The following is a 21,308-nucleotide window of genomic DNA, read 5'->3' as shown; positions in this document are numbered from 1 at the left end:
CTTCGGTGATGTCATTTACAAAATAGCCTCCAAAACCCTACTCAATAAATTGGATGCAGTCTATCACAGTGCCATCCGTTTTGTCACCAAAGCCCCATATACTACCCACCACTGCGACCTGTACGCTCTCGTTGGCTGGCCCTCGCTTCACACTCGTCGCCAAACCCACTGGCTCCAGGTCATCTACAAGACCCTGCTAGGTAAAGTCCCCCCTTATCTCAGCTCGCTGGTCACCATAGCAACGCCCACCCGTAGCACGCGCTCCAGCAGGTATATCTCTCTGGTCACCCCCAAAACCGATTCTTCCTTTGGCCGCCTCTCCTTCCAGTTCTCTGCTGCCAATGACTGGAACGAACTACAAAAATCTCTGAAACTGGAAACACTTATCTCCCTCACTACCTTTAAGCACCAGCTGTCAGAGCAGCTCATAGATTACTGCACCTGTGCATAGCCCATCTATAATTTAGCCCAAACAACTACCTCTTTACCTACTGTATTTATTCATTTTGCTCCTTTGCACCCCATTATTTCTATCTCTACTTTGCACCTTCTTCCACTGCAAACCAACCATTCCAGTGTTATTTTTTACTTGCTATATTGTATTTACTTCGCCACCATGGCCTTTTTATATTTTTATTTATTTATATATATATTTTGTTTGCCTTCACCTCCCTTATCTCACCTCACTTGCTCACATTGTATATAGACTTATTTTTCACTGTATTATTGACTGTATGTTTGTTTTACTCCATGTGTAACTATGTGTTGTTGTATGTGTCGAACTGCTTTGCTTTATCTTGGCCAGGTCGCAATTGTAAATGAGAACGTGTTCTCAATTTGCCTACCTGGTTAAATAAAGGTGAAATAAATAAATAAATAAATAGGCCTACACATAAACCAAGCATAGCTATAGGTCCTACACATAAACCAAGCATAGCTATAGGTCCTACACATAAACCAACCATAGCTATAGGTCCTACACATAAACCAACCTTAGCTATAGGTCCTACACATAAACCAACCATAGCTATAGGCCTACACATAAACCAACCATAGCTATAGGCCTACACATAAACCAACCATAGCTATAGGCCTACACATAAACCAAGCATAGCTATAGGTCCTACACATAAACCAAGCATAGCTATAGGTCCTACACATAAACCAAGCATAGCTATAGGTCCTACACATAAACCAAGCATAGCTATAGGCCTACACATAAACCAAGCATAGCTATAGGCCTACACAGAAACCAAGCATAGCTATAGGCCTACACATAAACCAACCATAGCTATAGGCCTACACATAAACCAACCATAGCTATAGGCCTACACATAAACCAACCATAGCTATAGGCCTACACATAAACCAACCATAGCTATAGGCCTACACATAAACCAAGCCTAGCTATAGGCCTACACATAAACCAAGCATAGCTATAGGCCTACACATAAACCAACCATAGCTATAGGTCCTACACATAAACCAACCATAGCTATAGGCCTACACATAAACCAACCATAGCTATAGGCCTACACATAAACCAACCATAGCTATAGGCCTACACATAAACCAACCATAGCTATAGGTCCTACACATAAACCAACCACAGCTATAGGCCTACACATAAACCAAGCATAGCTATAGGCCTACACATAAACCAACCATAGCTATAGGCCTACACATAAACCAACCATAGCTATAGGCCTACACATAAACCAACCATAGCTATAGGCCTACACATAAACCAACCATAGCTATTGGTCCTACACATAAACCAACCATAGCTATAGGCCTACACATAAACCAACCATAGCTATAGGCCTACACATAAACCAACCATAGCTTTAGGCCTACACATAAACCAAGCATAGCTATAGGCCTACACATAAACCAAGCATAGCTATAGGTCCTACACATAAACCAAGCATAGCTATAGGTCCTACACATAAACCAAGCATAGCTATAGGTCCTACACATAAACCAAGCATAGCTATAGGTCCTACACATTAACCAAGCATAGCTATAGGTCATACACATAAACCAAGCATAGCTATAGGTCCTACACATAAACCAAGCATAGCTATAGGCCTACACATAAACCAAGCATAGCTATAGGCCTACACATAAACCAAGCATAGCTATAGGCCTACACATAAACCAAGCATAGCTATAGGCCTACACATAAACCAAGCATAGCTATAGGCCTACACATAAACCAACCATAGCTATAGGCCTACACATAAACCAACCATAGCTATAGGCCTACACATAAACCAACCATAGCTATAGGCCTACACATAAACCAACCACAGCTATAGGTCCTACACATAAACCAACCATAGCTATAGGCCTACACATAAACCAACCATAGCTATAGGTCCTACACATAAACCAACCATAGCTATAGGTCCTACACATAAACCAAGCATAGCTATAGGTCCTACACATAAACCAAGCATAGCTATAGGCCTACACATAAACCAAGCATAGCTATAGGCCTACACATAAACCAACCATAGCTATAGGCCTACACATAAACCAACCATAGCTATAGGCCTACACATAAACCAACCATAGCTATAGGCCTACACATAAACCAAGCATAGCTATAGGTCCTACACATAAACCAAGCATAGCTATAGGTCCTACACATAAACCAAGCATAGCTATAGGTCCCACACATAAACCAAGCATAGCTATAGGTCCTACACATAAACCAAGCATAGCTATAGGTCCTACACATAAACCAAGCATAGCTATAGGTCCTACACATAAACCAAGCATAGCTATAGGTCCTACACATAAACCAAGCATAGCTATAGGTCCTACACATAAACCAAGCATAGCTATAGGTCCTACACATAAACCAAGCATAGCTATAGGCCTACACATAAACCAAGCATAGCTATAGGCCTACACATAAACCAAGCATAGCTATAGGCCTACACATAAACCAAGCATAGCTATAGGTCCTACACATAAACCAACCATAGCTATAGGTCCTACACATAAACCACAGACCTACATTTCAGTTGTAAAACTATGGCCAGGAGGCTAGTAAGAATAAATAGAAAGAAGGTTGATTTGTATTAATCATTTGATAAAGTCCAAGCACCAACATCCATTCTCTCATCCTCTGACCTTCAGAAAGGGGGACTCCTCCAGCATGTCCAAGAACTCTGGGAAGTAGTCCCCCACCTCCTCTGCCATGGCTCCCACCAGACTGATCTGTCTCATGGGACCGGCCCGGTACGTCCCCGAGCAGTAGGTCCGCCCCACCTACAGAACAGAAAGAGAGGTCAGAGGTTAGACTGTTCCGTTTCATGGGGCCAGCCTGGTCCGACCCACCTACAGTCAGCACACAGGTGGAGAGGTAATGTTGATTTGGCTCAATCTGAAATTAATGCAATGCCAATGTGCATTGGCTTCAGGCTTTAATATATCATTATGATATTGGACTAAAACTGACCTAGATGGATGGTTTGGTGAGCATGGAGCCGTCCAAGGCTTTCCAACATTTTGCTAACCCTAGTTAGTTAGTGCAACATAATCAAGCAGTGCCATGCATTCATTTTCCTCCCCTGAACCCATTAATAGCACTTGGATATTGCAGTGGAAAGGCTGCATTAAACTAATTGTCTATTTGTCTGTGTAAACTGCACAGAGCACTGTATAAACCGTGTGTGTGGTAGTATCAGCCCTATGAGAATCCATTGGTCTGGTCAAACACGACAGTAAAACGTCATGGAACAAGTCTAGAGCCACTCCATTAGGCCTCTAGGGAGCAGAGCAACAGGGAAAACGTCATGGAACAAGTCTAGAGCCACTCTATTAGGCCTCTAGGGAGCAGAGCAACAGGGAAAACGTCATGGAACAAGTCTAGAGCCACTCCATTAGGCCTCTAGGGAGCAGAGCAACAGGGAAAACGTCATGGAACAAGTCTAGAGCCACTCCATTAGGCCTCTAGGGAGCAGAGCAACAGGGAAAACGTCATGGAACAAGTCTAGAGCCACTCCATTAGGCCTCTAGGGAGCAGAGCAACAGGGAAAACGTCATGGAACAAGTCTAGAGCCACTCCATTAGGCCTCTAGGGAGCAGAGCAACAGGGAAAACGTCATGGAACAAGTCTAGAGCCACTCCATTAGGCCTCTAGGGAGCAGAGCAACAGGGAAAACGTCATGGAACAAGTCTAGAGCCACTCCATTAGGCCTCTAGGGAGCAGAGCAACAGGGAAAACGTCATGGAACAAGTCTAGAGCCACTCCATTAGGCCTCTAGGGAGCAGAGCAACAGGGAAAACGTCATGGAACAAGTCTAGAGCCACTCCATTAGGCCTCTAGGGAGCAGAGCAACAGGGAAAACGTCATGGAACAAGTCTAGAGCCACTCCATTAGGCCTCTAGGGAGCAGAGCAACAGGGAAAACGTCATGGAACAAGTCTAGAGCCACTCCATTAGGCCTCTAGGGAGCAGAGCAACAGGGAAAACGTCATGGAACAAGTCTAGAGCCACTCCATTAGGCCTCTAGGGAGCAGAGCAACAGGGAAAACTTGGCAGGAGTTCAGCTATAGACTTAACATTGGTGTACTTTGGAATGAAATAACTATTGGATAGCTAACAGACTGACTGTTGAGCTCATTCATAACTTTGTCTAAGATAAGTACTGGTGGGTACACAGCTATAACCCAAACAAAGCTATAACACCTGATTCACAGTCAATCACTTTATCAGGCTGGTTGAGGTCTTGACGATGGGATGGAACAAAACCCTCCACAGCCTGTAACTCTCCAGGACCAGGGTTGGTGACCACTGCCAGCACATTTAAGTGACGGGGGAAAACATTGATACAGTTACATATCGGGATATTATTTTTGACATTATGGCCATATTATTTTGGTGCAAGTCGGCTCTAATTGCACCAAAACTCCAGATTTTTTCCTTATTAGATTATTTCCTTATATTTTGAAATATTGAAACAATTTATTTTCAGCACTTTTATTTCCATGACTGATCAAAACTAATTCCTCATGGCTCCCTCTTGTCCTGAAGCAGAAATACAGTGCATTTGGAAAGTATTCAGACCCCTTCACTTTTAAGTTACAGCCTTATTCTACAATGGATTCAATACATGTTTCCCTCATTAATCAAAACACAACACCCCATAATGTCACGGCGAAAACTGTTCTTTAAAACATTTTTGCAAAAGTATTAAAAATAAAAAACGAGATGTTTCTACAACTTGATTGGAGTCCACCTGTGGTAAATTCAATTGATTGGAAATTATTTGTAAAGCCACACACCTGTCTATATAAGGTCCTACAGTTGACAGTGCATGTCAGAGCAAAAACCAAGCCATGAGGTCGAAGGAATTGTCCTTAGAGCTCCGAGACAGGATTGTGTCGAGGCACAGATCTGGGGAAGGGGGCCAAAACATTTCTGCAGCATTGAAGGTCCCCGAGAACAATCTGAGCAATCGGGGGAGAAGGGCCTTGGTCAGGGAGGTGACCAAGAACCAGATAGTCACTCTGACAGAGCTCCAGAGTTCCTCTGTGGAGATGGGAGAACATTCCAGAAGGACAACCATCTCTGCAGCACTCCACCAATCAGGCCTTTATAATAGAGTGGCCAGACGGAAGCCACTCAGTAAAAGGCACATGACAGCCCGCTTGGAGTTTGCCAAAAGGTACCTAAAGGACTCTCAGACCATGAGAAACAAGATTCTCTGTTCTGACGAAACCAAGATTGAACTCTTTGGCCTGAATGCAAAGTGTCACGTCTGGAGGAAACCAGACACTGCTCATCACCTGGCCAATACCATCCCTACGGTGAAGTATGGTGATGGCAGCATCATGCAGTGGGAATGTTTTTCAGCGGCAGGGACTGGGAGACGAGTCAGTAGTGAGGAAAAGATGAAAGGAGCAAAGTAAAGAGAGGTCCATGATGAAAACCTGCTCCAGAGCGCTCAGGACCTCAGACTGGGGCGAAGGTTGACCTTCCAACAGGACAACGACCCTAAGCACACAGACCAGAAGAAATATGCTCTTCATCTAACCTGACAGAGCTTGAGAGGATCTGCAGAGAAGAATGAGAGAAACTCCCCAAATACAGGTGTGCCAAGCTTGTAGCACCATACCCAAGAGGAATCAAGACAGTAATCGCTGCCAAAGCTGCTTCATCAAAGTACTGAGTAACGGGTCTGAATACTTATGTAAATTGTGATATATACACTGCTCAAAAAAATGGAGTCGCTACCAGGAGACAGGCCAGTACATCAGGAGACGTGGAAGAGGCCGTAGGAGGGCAACAACCCACAGCAGGACCGCTACCTCCGACTTTGTGCAAGGAGGTGCACTGCCAGAGCCCTGCAAAATGACCTCCAGCAGGCCACAAATGTGCATGTGTCAGCATATGGTCTCACAAGGGGTCTGATGATCTCATCTCGGTACCTAATGGCAGTCAGGCTACCTCTGGCGAGCACATGGAGGGCTGTGCGGCCCCACAAAGAAATGCCACCCCACACCATGACTGACCCACCGCCAAACCGGTCATGCTGGAGGATGTTGCAGGCAACAGAACGTTCTCCACGGCGTCTCCAGACTCTGTCACGTCTGTCACATGTGCTCAGTGTTTTCTCTGGCAAATGCCAAACGTCCTGCACAGTGTTGGGCTGTAAACACAACCCCCACCTGTGGACGTCGGGCCCTCATACCACCCTCATGGAGTCTGTTTCTGACCGTTTGAGCAGACACATGCACATTTGTGGCGGTGGAGGTCATTTTGCAGGGCTCTGGCAGTGCACCTCCTTTCACAAAGGCGGAGGTAGCGGTCCTGCTGCTGGGCTGTTGCCCTTCTACGGCCTCCTCCACGTCTCCTGATGTACTGGCCTGTCTCCTGGTAGCGACTCCATGCTCTGGACACTACGCTGACAGACACAGCAAACCTTCTTGCCACAGCTCGCATTGATGTGCCATCCTGGATGAGCTGCACTACCTGAGCCACTTGTGTGGGTTGTAGACTCCGTCTCATGCTACCACTAGAGTGAAAGCACCGCCAGCATTCAAGTGACCAAAACATCAGCCAGGAAGCATAGGAACTGAGAAGTGGTCTGTGGTCACCACCTGCAGAATCACTCCTTTATTGGGGGTGTCTTACTAATTGCTTATAATTTCCACCTTTTGTCTATTCCATTTGCACAACAGCATGTGCAATTTATTGTCAATCAGTGTTGCTTCCTAAGTGGACAGTTTGATTTCACAGAAGTGTGATTGACTTGGAGTTACATTGTGTTGTTTAAGTGTTCCCTTTATTTTTTTGAGCAGTGTATTTGTACTGGTATTATTCTTCATGGTGGTGTGAGAGAAGCAGACAGGTCTGTATTCTGCATACATCACATTCATTGTTGTAAATTCAGCCACTATTTATTGTTGAATAGCCTATACAAACGGGCTGCAATATTCAAGGTAAATTAAATTAAATCCAACTTGAGAGACTCCCCTGAAGTCCTCTTTTTTTTGTCTAAATGTTTTCACCATGGCCTGTAGGTTCTGGTTGCGGGCCCGACTGTTTTCTACACTGAGTATTCTGCATTATATGTCCATTGCGGTGCACACAATTAAAATGTAGTCTTGAATGATGCATGCCAAGATATACCAGAGATGAGGGACAACTCAAATGCCGGTTCACCTGTAAAAGACTAAGGTCCATTCAATGCTGGCCCGACCAATCGGAATCCATGCTTCAAGATGTTTTGCTCATGCGGACTGGGATATGTTCCAGGTTGTCTCAGAATCACTGTCACTGAGTTCATAAGTACATCCAGTGCATTCAGAAAGTATTCAGACCCTTGACTTTTTCCAAATTTTGTTAAGTTACAGCCTTATTCTAAAATGGATTAAATCTTTTCTCCCCCTAAATATAAAAACAATACCTCATAATGACAAAGCAAACAGAGTTTTGGTAATTTTTACAAATGTATTAAAAAAAACCTGAAATATATTTACATAAGTATTCAGACCCTTAACTCAGTACTTTGTTGAAGCACCTTTAGCAGCGATTACAGCTTTGAGTCTTCTTTGGTATTACGCTACAAGCTTGACACACCGTTATTTGGGGAGATTCTCCCATTCTTCACTGCAAAACCTCACAAGCTCTGTCAGGTTGGATGGGGAGCAACACTGCATAGCTATTTTCAGGTCTCTCCAGAGATGTTCGATCTGGTTCAAGTCCGGGCTCTGGCTGGGCCACTCAAGGACATTCAGAGACTTGTCCCGAAGCCACTCCTGCGTTGTCTTGGCTGTGTGCTTAGGGTCATTGTCCCGTTAGAAGGTGAACCTTCGCCCCAGTCTGAGGTCCTGAGCACTCTGGAGCAGGTTTTCTTCAAGGATCTCTTGACTGCTCCGTTCATCTTTTCCTCAATCCTGACTAGTCTCCCAGTCCCTGCCGCTGAAAAACATCCCCACAGCATGATGCTGCTACCACCATGCTTCACTTTAGGGATGGTGCGAGGTTTCTTCCAGACGTGATATTTGGCATTCAGGCCAAAGAGTTCAATCTTGGTTTCGTCAGAACAGAGAATCTTGTTTCTCATGGTCTGAGAGTCCTTTAGGTGCCGTTTGGCAAACTCCAAGCGGGCTGTCATGTGCCTTTTACTGAGGAGTTGCTTCCGTCTGGCCACTCTACCATAAAGGCCTGATTGGTGGAGTGCTGCAGAGATGGTTGTCCTTCTGGAATGTTCTCCCATCTCCACAGAGGAACTCTGGAGCTCTGTCAGTGTGACCATCGGGTTCTTGGTCACCTCCCTGACCAAGGCCCTTCTCCCCTGATTGCTCAGTTTGGCCAACTCTAGTAAGAGTCTTGGTGGTTCCAAACTTCTTCCATTTAAGAATGATGGCGGTCACTGTGTTTTTGGGGACCTTCAATGCTGCAGAAATGTTTTGGCACCCTTCCCCAGATCTGTGCCGACACAATCCTGTCTCAGAGCTCTAACGACAATTCCTTCGACCTCATGGCTTGGTTTTTGCTCTGACATGCACTGTCAACTGTGGGACCTTATATAGACAGGTGTGTGCCTTTTCTAAATAATTTCCAATCAATTGAATTTACCACAGGTGGACGCCAATCAAGTTGTAGTAACATCTCAGGGTGGATCAATGGAAACAGGATGCACCTGAGCCCAATTACGAGTCTCATAGCAAAGAGTCTGAATACTTACAGTTGAAGTCGGAAGTTTACATACACCATAGCCAAATAGATTTAAACTCAGTTTTTCCACAATTCTTGACATTTAATCCTAGTAAAAATTCCCTGTGTTAGGTCAGTTAGGATCACCACTTTAAGGATCACCACTTTAAGAATGTGAAATGTCAGAATAATAGTAGAGAATTATTTATTTCAGCTTTTATTTCATTCATCACATTCCCAGTGAGTCAGAAGTTTACATACACTCAATTAGTATTTAGTAGCGTTTCCTTTAAATTGTTTAACGTGGTTCAAACATTTCCCACAATAAGTTGGGTGAATTTTGGCCCATTCCTTCTGGCAAAGCTGTTGTAACTGAGTCAGGTTTGAAGGCCTCCTGGCCTGCACACACTTTTTCAGTTCTGCACACAAATTATCTATAGGATTAAGGTTCGGGCTTTGTGATGGCCACTCCAATACCTTGACTTTGTTGTCCTTAAGCCATTTTGCCACAACTTATTGTTGTGTATGCTTGGGGTCATTGTCCATTTGGAAGACCAATTTGCGACCAAGCTTTAACTTCCTGACTGATGTCTTGAGATGTTGCTTCAATATATCCACATAATTTTCCTTTCCTCATGATGCCATCTATTTTGTGAAGTGCACCAGTCCCTCCTGCAGCAAAGCACCCCCACAACATGATGCTACAACCCCTGTGCTTCACGATTGGGATAGTGTTCTTCGGCTTGCAAGCGTCCCCCTTTTGCCTCCAAACATAACGCTGGTCATTATGGCCAAACAGTTCCATTTTTGTTTCATCAGACCAGAGGACATTTCTCCAAAAAGTACAATCTTTGTCACCATGTGCAGTTGCAAACCGTAGTCTGGCTTTTTTATGGCGGTTTTGGAGCAGTGGCTTCTTCCTTGCTGAGTGGCCTTTCAGGTTATGTCGATATAGGACTCGTTTTACTGTGGATATAGATACTTTTGTATCTGTTTCCTCCAGCATCTTCACAAGGTCCTTTGCTGTTGTTCTGGGATTGATTTGCACTTTTCGCACCAAAGTACTTCATCTCTAGGAGACAGAGCGCCTCTCCTTCCTGATCGGTATGACGGCTGCGTGGTCCCATGGTGTTTATACCTGCGTACTATTGTTTGTACAGATGAACGTGGTACCTTCAGGCGTTTGGAAATTGCTCCCAAGGATGAACGAGACTTGTGGAGGTCTACAATTTTTTTCTGCGATCTTGGCTGATTTCTTTTTATTTTCCCATGATGTCAAGCAAAGAGGCACTGAGTTTGAAGGTAGGCCTTGAAACACATCTACAGGTACATCTCCGATTGACTCAAATGATGTCAATTAGCCTATCAGAAGCTTCTAAAGCCATGACATCATTTTCTGGAATTTTCCAAGCTGTTTAAAGGCACAGTCAACTTATTGTATGTAAACTTCTGACCCACTGGAATTGTGATACAGTGAATTATAAGTGAAATAATCTGTCGGTAAACAATTATTGGAAAAATAAATTGTGTCATGCACAAAGTAGATGTCCTAACCGACATGCCAAAACTATAGTTTGTTAACAAGAAATGTGTGCAGTGGTTGAAAAACGAATTTTAATGACTCCAACCTAAGTGTATGTAAACTTCCGACTTCAACTGTATTTAAATAAGGTATCTGTTTCTTAATTGTAATAAATTAGCAAACATTTCTTAACTGTTTTTGCTTTCTCATTATGGAGTAGTGTGTAGACGGATGAGTATTACATTATAATTGTTTTAATCAATTTTAGAATAAGGCTGTAACTTAACAAAATGTGGAAAAGTCAATGCACTGTATGGGATGTTGTTCCCACTGTGACTATAAAAACATACCCAATCCAAAAACCGTGGATAGATGGCAGCATTCTCGCAAAACTGAAAGCACGAACCACTGGATTTAACCACGGCAAGGTGACTGGGAGAGATAGTTGAGTACAAACAGTCCAGTTATGACCTCCGTAAGTTAATCAAACAGGCAAAACATCAGTACAGAGACAAAGTGGAGTCGCAATTCAGCGGCTCCAGCACAAGACGTATGTGGCAGGGACTCCAGACAATCACGGATTACAGAGGGAAAACGAGCCACGTCACAGATACCGATGACTTGCTCCCGGACAAGCTAATTACCTTCTTCGCCCGCTTTGAGAATAACAGATGTAGGCCGTTCCCGAGGTCTGTGAGCTCTCATTCCCCGTGGCCGACGTGAGTACGATTTGAGCGTATTAACCTTTGCAGGGCTGAAGACCCAGAGGGCATCCCTAGCCATCTGGAGTGTTTACGTACATATCCAATCTCTCCCTATCCCAGTCTGCTGTCCCCACTTGCTTCAAGATGTCCACCATTGTTCCTGTACCCAAGATAGTCATTTAGTTAAGTTACCTTGTCTATCGCCCCGTAGCACTCACTTCTGTCATCATGAAGTGCTTTGAGAGGCTAGTTAAGGATCATATCACCTTCACCTTACCTGACACCCTAGTCCCACTTCCATTTGTATACCGCTCCAATAGATCCACGGACGATGAAATCGCCGTCGCACTGTACTCTGCCCTGTCCCATCTGGACAAGAAGAATACCTATCTAAGAATGCTTTCCATTGACTACAGCTCAGCATTCAACACCACAGTGTCCTCCAAGCTCGGGTGGTGAAGGTAGGAAACAATACTTCCGCTACGCTTATCATCAACACAAGGGCCCCACAAGGGTCCACTGCCTGCCCTCCAGGACATCTACAGCACCCGATGTCACCGGAAGGCCAAAAATATCAAGGACATCAACCACCCGAGCCACGGCCTATTTATCCCGCTATCATCCAGAAGGTAAGGTCAGTACAGGTGCATCAAAGCTGGGACCGAGAACTGAAAAACAGCTTCTGTCTTAAGGCCACCAGACTGTTAGACAGGCATCACTAGCCGGCCTCCACCCAGTACCCTGCCCTGTACTTAGCCATTGTCACTAGACGACTACCACCCTGTTACTCTACCTTTCCCCTAAGAGGCTGCTGCCCTATGCACATAGACATGGAACACTGGTTACTTTAAGAATGTTTACATACGGTTTTACTCATTTCATATTTATATACTGTATTCTAATCAAGGACATTCTATTAAACTATTGCTGTATATATAGTATTCTATCCTACGTATTCTTAAACATTATCATTTTTTTTATTTAACCTTTATTTAACTAGGCAAGTCAGTTAAGAACAAATTCTTATTTACAATGACTGCCGACACCGGCCAAACCAGGACGATGCTGGGCCAATTGTGCGATGCACTATGGAACTCCCAAAGCCCTCAAGAATTGTTGTCTGCTAAAGACGATCATCTGTTGCATCTGTCAATGTATTTGCTGTCCAGTATCCAGACGACCTGTCCTCAGCTCATATTTTTCCGTAACATGCAATTAAGGAAAATGAGAGGCTCAATGAAAGATGTTACAGAACTGCTGTATTTGAAGCACAACTCCCTTCGTCCCAGTTTCCCTGAGGTTGCTACGGCAATCAAGCTGCTTTTACCATCCCTGTAACTGTCACTTCCACGGAGATTGTTTTCTAAACTAAAACTCATAAAGAACTACCGAAGAAGCATCAGGCTCTCAGTCTGATAAGAGCATTTGAACACCTGAGTAAGCTCCACTCATTGCACTGGTGCCGTCGCAGCCTTGACCACGGACGGCATTTGTTCACTGATATCCCCTCATACTTTCAATCAGTTTAGTTTTTAGTCACTGTCCTGAAGCCCAAGAAACAAACACTTAGCTTCCTAGAACATATATAAATTAAAAAGGTTTACAAATTACTTTTGAGGGTTAATGTCAAAATGATTTATTAAATGTTTTAAAATAGACTTCGATGACATGCGCATGGGCCCTCAGAGCTTATGTGCCCCCAGAGCTCATGGGGCCCCCGTCTTGCGGGGGTGTATGGTATTCCAGTGTAAGTATTGTGATAATATTGTATTGTGAGGTCCCTGGCAATTCCCAGTCTTAATATTAAATGTAAGGCTAACACAAAACCTAATATGAAATCCCACACAGGCAACATGAGAAGGACAGTGACAGGCCAATTCCATAATGTTGTATTGCTATACCTGAGAGTGGAAGTTAGCGATAGTAGTGGTCTCTATATCCTTCTTCCCCAGGATCTCCATCTTGACCGGCGTGGAGGGGAAGTTGAAGGCAAAGTAGTCCAGGAAGTCAGGTAGGTAGGCAGCAGCCCTGTGCACCACAGCCAGGGCGTAGCGGGCTGCCCCTCTGGGTCTCTCAGCGAAGGCCAGCTCTAGGAACTCCTGGGCGAAGTGCTCCATCTCCCCCGGCCGTAGAGAGGACAGCTCATCAGCGTAGGCGTGCAGGACCGACGCCCCGCCGTTGGCCTGGCGCTCCTCATGGATGAAGCGTCCGTAGACGGTGCCTGTCTGCAGAGACGAGCTGCGGATGAAGTGGTCTTGGGGGGAGAGGAAGGGGAGGTGGGTGTGGTTGTGGCTGTGTACCTCTTTAGGAGTGAGGTGGTTGTTGTTGGCACCTGTACCAGGCTGGCAGTGTTTCCCCTCCTTCACGGGGCCAAGGCGGGCTGAAGGACTGTGGTCAGTCAGACCGCCATACACGGTCTGGACCTCCTTGTTGTACGTGCGGATCGTCTTACCACGCTCATCCTCCCGGTGCCTCCGCTTCTTTTTCTTCCTCCTCAACAGGTACTCCTCCAGCGACTGAGTCTTGCTGTTCTCATCATGATGGGGCTCTGGAGACAGGAAGACAATAGCTCATTCCTATGCACATAATTTGTCAATACCCAAATTGCAATTGGTTCACTTCTTTATTTAACCAGGCAAGTTGACTAAACACATTCTCAGTTACAGCAACGACCTGGAGAGCCGATTGGAAGCTGGGGATGATTAGGTGCCAGGTTGCCATGATGGTAGGAGGGTTGACAACTAGGAGTATTGCAAAACTAACCATCGTTCGCTACATAGTTTCTTCTCTGCAACTAAAGTAGGCCTAACATCAGTGGGCGTGCCATAGAGTCTGAGAAGGCAGGCAATTGCAAAAAAATATATATATAAATAAAAATTACCCCGTTCATGGAACTTGCATGTACATCATCTGGCTGATTATTTTGCGTATGTAAACAAACATAGGTTTGTCTGATTTAATTGTAACTTTGCATAAGATTCAAGCATTAAGAGTGGTAACATACGAATATAATGGAATAGAATTTGAAGAATAACCTACCTTTATTTTTCTTATATAGGCCTACTCCATGTTTTACGTTAGCCTCGGTGTTTTCCTTCTTAGGTTTGAGTTTGAGCTCTTTCTCCCTGTGCTTTTCATTGCTCTCCTGTATTTTGACCTTGGGCTCGGCTACTTTGAGGGGCGTGAAATTGAACAGTCCATGCGGCAGAACCGGGGGAAGTGATTTCGTCCTGTCCAACTTGGCTGCTGCGGGTAACACCTTCCGCGCAGGCAGAGGAGGCTGCAGGTGGGAGTCCTTCTTTGCATCGTTGGTGTTGTTGTGCTGGTGGTGGTGGTGATGATGATGATGATGCTGGTGTCGTTGTAGGGTAGGTTTTTCGGCACTGGAGTTGCGTGGTTGTGGTTGGCCATTCTGCTGCTGTTGAACATGTTGTGGGTCATGGTGGTGCCGATGATGATGGAGCTTTACTTTCTTTGCCTCCTCGGATGAACGCTGGCGTTTATCCGCGGACGGTGACTGTTCCCTCTTCTTCTTTTCTTTGGCAAATTTATCAAGACCGTCCCTTACCTTAGTTTCTACTTTAATACGGACCAAGTCGACCTGCGCAGCCATTTTGCACGTACATTTAAAGGGCTAGAAATTCATACTGCGCAACTCGATGGGAGTTTGTAGTTCTTTTAAGCGCCCAGTGATGTTGTATTTGTAGTTTTTCACCCTTTCTGGTCTATGGGCAGCTCTTGCGCACTTTCAGTATTGTAGTTAGTTGCATGGCTATCTGGGAGTTGAAGTTCGTGTTTTAGAGAATGCGTGCGTCTCTGCACGCACTCACTTTTACAGCTGACGTAATGGTAAACTGAGCGACTCTAGGAGAGATAGACAGAGGACGTTGCGGGTGCGGGTCCTTCTCTGCACCTTTGTTGTTATAATACACTAATAATAACAACAATATGGCATTTAGCAAACTCCTTCATCCAATGATTTTATTACATTCATGCGTGCATACATTTTACATATGGATGGTACCAGGAATCGAACTCACAACACCATACAGGACCTAATTGCAATCTCCTTTGCCATAGTTCTAAACATTTCAGGTTGAATATTGAACGGAACCAAAATCATGTAAAACATCTATTCTGCCTATTGTATATTTAAGCAATAACGCACGAGAGGGTGTGGTAAGCGGTGTGCCTGGATCCAGCCCCCGAGGTGCCTTATTGCTATTATAAACTGGTTACCAACGTAATTGGAGCAATACAAATAAAAGATGGCATACCCGTGGTATATGGTCTAATATACCACCGCTGTCAGCAAATCAGCATTCAGGGCTTGAACCACCCAGTTTATAATTATAGATACAGAGTGAATTTATTTTATAAAAAATATGAAACCAGAGGTTGTGGATATAATGACGATAGTCGTGTCTTCGACCTAACAATTGGTCAGGGCTAGACGGGATACATCTTATGTCAAACTGACGTTTTTTGTTGTTGCATTTACCTAACCCTTTTAAAACCTTAAACTAATACTCCTAACGTGCTTCGTAAATTCTCTAAAACTGCTACAAAAAAATATATTCTGACAAACTATCCCATCTATTTAAAACGTGAACAGAGATACCATGACGAGATCTTGAGGCCCATTGTCGTGCCATTCATCCGCCGCCATCACCTCATTTCAGCATGATAAAGCACGGCCCCATGTCGCAAGGATCTCTACACAATTCCTGAAAAAGTCCCAGTTCTTCCATGGCCTGCATATTCACCAGACATGTCACCCATTGAGCATGTTTTGGATGCTCTGGATCGACGTGTACAATAGGATGTTTCAGTTCCCGCCAATATCCAGCAATTTTGCACAGGCATTGAACAGAAGTGGGACAGCATTCCACAGGCCACAATCAACAGCCTGATCAACTCTATGCTAAGGAGATGTGTCGTGCTGCATGAGGCAAATGGTGGTCACACCAAATACTGACTGGTTTTATGATCCACGCCACTTTAAAAAACACGTCATCTGTGACCAACAGATGCATATCTGTGTTCCTAGTCATGTGACATCCATAGATTAGGGCCTAATGAATTTATTTCAATTGACTGATTTCCATATATGAACTGTAACAGATTTGATTTTGAACTCAATAAAATCTTTGAAATTGTTGCGTTTATATTTTTGTTCTGTATACATTTGGGAAACACTTCGATACAAAGTGATTTTCGCTAACCCTAAACACTTTTCCTAACATTAACAAGAGTCTCCTAACCTGCTATGTTAATTCTCGGAACCTGTTACGAAAAAGTAACTTAGTTCGGAATCGAAGTGGGGTGAAAAGAGTGTTTCTCACGTACATTTAGGTAGTGTTTAAGCCATACAAAACCTAGGGGTTAAACCATTAAAAGAATTCCAGATTTTGGGCGGAGTAAACCCTCTTGCTTTGCCTCTTCCTCTCCGATAAAACCCACTTTACACCAATGACTGTAGGCTTCACACAATGGAATACGTTTATTCAGTAAAACTTTATTTATCAGTGCATGAACAGAATGCCATGACCAGATTACTTTCTCTTACCACTTTATATAATTTTCTTCTCAATTACTTAAAAAAAATAATGGAGAGATTTACATTTGTTTTTCTGAATGAAGGCATGTATTTATACAGGTGCTGTACAATGTATAAACATTTACAACTACCACATAATGTAAAGACCAAAAGGCTGTTTTCTGTTGAAGCAATGCAAGGCCACATTATTATATACAGACACATGACATGAATGATGGGAGGTAAAAGGGAAACTAAATATAATGGTGAAGAGTAAATCATAATCCTTAAATTTGTCTAAGATTGTATCACAAGATTTAAAAGGTTGATTGAAAGAGAAGACTTGAAGCTGGACACACCCAAATGTAAGGTTTTGTCAGATCATTTTCAAAGCTGCCACATAACGATGCCCTCAAACAGACTAGGCTATCATTGTGTAAACTTCTGTCATTTTGTAAAATCATGACACAGATTAGGGGCGGCAGGTAGCCTAGCGGTTAGGACAGTTGGGCCAGAAACCAAAACGGTTGCTGGTTTGAATCCTGAGCCGACTGGGTCAAAAATCGTCCGATGAGCAAGGCACGTAAACCTAATTGCTCCAGTAAATCGCTCTGGATTAAAATGTCTGCCAAAATGTATAACATTTCAGGGATTGTCGCATGGAGTTCCTTTATTTCCGTTCCTCCAGAAGAGGGCACTATAGTCTAAAGCAGGGTTTCACAAACTTTTTCACTCAGCGCCCCCTTCTAACATTGGGGAACATCCCGTGCACCCCTTGCGCATTGACGTGCCACGTCTATTTTTATGGGCACAAGCCCTTTTCACACCCCTCTTGTTGGTGGAGAGAATTTTTCAAGCTTAAAGCTTATTTCCTGCAATTCTACCAACAAATGTTTGGGGTGCAAAGAACATTTTCCAGTTTTAAAGCTAATTTTCCTGCGATTCTATATATTTTGCCATATTTAATGTTATTTGAGTGACAAAAATATTACAACAATATCTATGGGCTAAAAAACCTTAATAAAAAAACGGTAGCTGACATGGGCTAGTTGATCTGGACAGAGTTTGAGTTTGGGAAACCTTGGTCTGATGTGTGCCAGAATATATCAGGATATGTTTGGTATTACTGTAGTTTTTAGATGTATTTAATATTAACATCTTGGACTGGTGTGAAATTAAAAGCACATTTTGATGTGCACGTTGGAAGAAAAAAAATTGTGGTGTCATAAAAATGCAAAGGTCTCACTTTTTAACCTCAATCTGCCAATACAGCTAATTTACCCCCACATTTAGATTAGAAAACACCTTGCTAAATAATACACATATTAGATAACATACAGTCAAAGCTACAGCACTGTCTAAAATACACACCTGTCAGCTTGTAGTAGACACATTTTACCAGAGGATCTAAAATGGCTGCTTACAATAAACAACATTACCGATTAAGGATGTGAACGGGCTGTGAATGGATAGAAATACAATGTATACGGATCATAGACTAATATGGGAGAGAATTATCATACATGATTGACATGGCTCATCCAACATGGGGGCACAGTTATTGATACAGTGACGTGAATGTAATGTGATGTACACTAAAACACTGTAGTGATGAGCAGTAATTGAAGTACAGATGTAAGATCTTAACTTGAGGCAGTTTGCTACAGTAGGAAAATAATCCTGCAGGAACAGGAAATGTGAATTATTATGTGGATTACAATTCATGTTCACTTTTGTAGGGGTTGATACATTTTTCGGAAGGAAAAATCAAGACTGAAATTTGAAAGTGTCAGAAGTCTTTTTAAACCTCAAATACACTACAAGTTTGAGGATAGGAAAGTTCTCCTGCAATAAAGCAAATTAACATTTTCAGTGGTGATGTTTCTACACACTTACTAGAACTGCTCATAATAATGGCCGGAACGAAGTAAATGGAATGACATCAAACACCTGGAAACTATGTGTTTGATGTATTTGATACCATTCCACTGATACCGCTCCAGTCATTACCATGAGCCCGTTCTCCCCAATTAAGGTGCCACCAACCTCCTGTGGTCAGTACATCAAAATATGGAATGGCTCAGTATGGATACATATATACTTATTCTTTGTCATTTAATCTCAATAAATTACAAAATGCGTCATAATAAACACACATGTAGTAGTAAACAATATAGCTAACCACAAGTGTCTGGTCTTCAGATAGATATGCATATAAAGCTTTTCCGTAATGATCTAAAATCCACTGCAAAGCTGATGACAACAGTGATTCCGAGTCTGCACAGAGCATGTAGCCTACACACCAGTTAACATGTCTGGACTGGATTTCTAGATATGGAAAGAAAATGATTGAAAACCAAACACCCCTGATCTCCCAGTGACTCGAGGAGAAATCCCCCTCACCTCTTTATACATCCATCAGGTATATAGCAGTGGATCAATCCCACCAGCCACCAGGAACACAAAATGCTGAGTGATTGCCTGGATAAGAGTCTGTCTTTAAAACCTTCATACAGTAGTGACAAACAACAACATCCTTCATCAAAGCCAGCATCAGAGAGGAAGCATCTCCTTTCATTCAACCACAAAAGAGTTTCACATCACAGAAAGGACGATATATCACATGACATGGACCAACGTCCTCCCAGTAGGTTGGAGTCTGATTGGCAGAAAACAGATTGGACTTCACATCCTCCAGATCAACAGGCACGCACCGCATCTGCAGAGCCACAAACTGACTGAACTCTGGACATTAAAACAGCCTGTAGGAAGGTTGGCTGAAGCAAACTGTGAAAAGAAGCACTGATATGCAATAAAAGGCAATGTGATGATATGGATTAACACAGTGACGCAAAATAGCCTAAATCCTCTCAATCCTCATTGGTCCATTCTAAATGTCATCATGCTGCAAATGAGCAGAACTGTAGAAGCTGTGTATGTATCTGTTATGGACAGGTTAGTTAGTCTACGATGCATCAGTTTCCCTCCACATGAGAGTGGATTTTGGCTGAGCTAGGGACCTTCCAAGGCCCTGGGGTGATGGTGGTCTGCTTCTTGCTGCTGGGGTTCCTGTTGCATGTGGAGTCCTGGCTAACAGCACTACTGGTGCTCTCCCTGGTGTCCCTCTGATTCTCTTCCTCCGCTGCCTCTCTGTGTTTGCCCTCTCTCTGACTCCTCTCTCTCCGATTCAGGGTTCCGCCCTCTGAGTCCGGCCCTGTCTTCTCCTTCTGTGTCTGGGAGTGGGATCTATGAGGCTCTGCCTCTCGTTCCACCCCTGTGTCCTTCCTGCGGTGCTCGCTGGTTCTCGTCTCCCTCTCTTGTCTGTGAGAGGGATCCTCCTCCTTGTGTCTCCTTTCTCTCCCCTGAGTGCCCTTAGGGTTGGAGATGGGATGCTGCCCCCTAGAGTGCCTCTGACCCTCCTGGCCCTTCGAGGGCTGCCTGGAGACTGCTGCCTCCAGATCCCTCTTTGAGGTCATCTTCCTGGGGCTGGAAGAGCGGCACTCTCGACCCTTCCGGCTCTCTCTCTGGCCATGGTCCTTCCTCTCGCTGCTCAGGTCTCCCTCCACTGAGCCATTCTTGTGTTCAGCACTCCCTGCCTTGTTGTCTCGGTCTACTCTGTCGGTCTTCCTGGGGCTCTGGGAGCGCTCCTTGGTTTCAGCCGGGGCTTCGGTGGATCTCTTGGGGTTAGCATGCATGTCATTGTGGGAGGTGATGGAATCACTTTTCTTGGGGAGGGTGTTGTTGTTGGGGCTGTTGGCTCTCCTCTGGCTATGGTGGTGAGTCTGCTGCCCTCTGGCCTTGTTGGGCTCCAGCAGCCTGGAGGGGGAGGGTGCAGCTGCAGCAGACGTATCCCAGGCAGAGGGCTCCTCGGGGGCAGAGTTGTTGGCGGAGGAGGGGCGGGACAGCTCGGAGGTGGACAGGGAGATTGAGGATGGAGAGGTGGGGGATGACTGCTGGTCGGATGCAGAGAGTCTTGGAAAGCTTGAGGGTGAATTGTTCACTTTCTCCTTCATACCTGGAATAAAGGCATTGAGAGTCATAGTGAGTGAGACATTGGTTCCACCTCCAATTAGCTGAGAAAGAAATAACAATACAGATTGTGACACTGAAGCAGATTGGCGACTGTAGTTATATTAAAGGGATATATTGTATATTCAATATGTGAAGGTGGTGAAGCATCTTGAAATCTAAAATAAGTGCACATTCAATAATCCACTAACAAAATGAATCTTTCCATTATAACCTTTCAAATAGGAGCTTTAAGTCACACAGACAATATGAATCTGAGGGAGGTAGGTGTAAGCTTTTCTACACCACCGCATGCACAGCTGACGCTTGAATTTCCCTCAAGAGCTGATAAGAG

The 21,308-nt window shown here is 44.1% G+C and overlaps 2 protein-coding genes across 3 annotated transcripts in view; both read right to left on the bottom strand.

Moving 5' to 3' along the window:
- The window catches only part of LOC129829814 (lysine-specific demethylase 9), a 75,639-nt gene extending 60,484 nt beyond the window's left edge, over nt 1-15,155 (bottom strand). Inside the window, exons 1-3 of the mRNA XM_055891750.1 lie at nt 14,446-15,155; nt 13,308-13,954; nt 3,145-3,282 (exon numbers count right to left, since the gene is read on the bottom strand). Of these exons, the coding sequence (XP_055747725.1) occupies nt 3,145-3,282; nt 13,308-13,954; nt 14,446-15,019 (1,359 nt within the window). The 5' untranslated portion in view covers nt 15,020-15,155. The remainder of the gene's footprint in view (nt 1-3,144; nt 3,283-13,307; nt 13,955-14,445) is intronic.
- A 1,749-nt stretch (nt 15,156-16,904) lies between these two features.
- Nucleotides 16,905-21,308, bottom strand: part of LOC129829812 (membrane-associated guanylate kinase, WW and PDZ domain-containing protein 3-like) — a 360,522-nt gene continuing 356,118 nt past the window's right edge. Inside the window, exon 23 of one of the 2 annotated variants that reach the window (XM_055891747.1) lies at nt 16,905-20,960. In XM_055891747.1, the coding sequence (XP_055747722.1) occupies nt 19,921-20,960 (1,040 nt within the window). In that variant the 3' untranslated portion in view covers nt 16,905-19,920. The remainder of the gene's footprint in view (nt 20,961-21,308) is intronic. The other variant, XM_055891748.1, reaches the window with a different exon arrangement.

The sequence above is a fragment of the Salvelinus fontinalis genome, chromosome 31 (assembly GCF_029448725.1).
Source record: "Salvelinus fontinalis isolate EN_2023a chromosome 31, ASM2944872v1, whole genome shotgun sequence".
NCBI classification, from domain to species: Eukaryota; Metazoa; Chordata; class Actinopteri; order Salmoniformes; family Salmonidae; genus Salvelinus; species Salvelinus fontinalis.
This window is presented reverse-complemented; position numbering and strand designations above follow the sequence as displayed.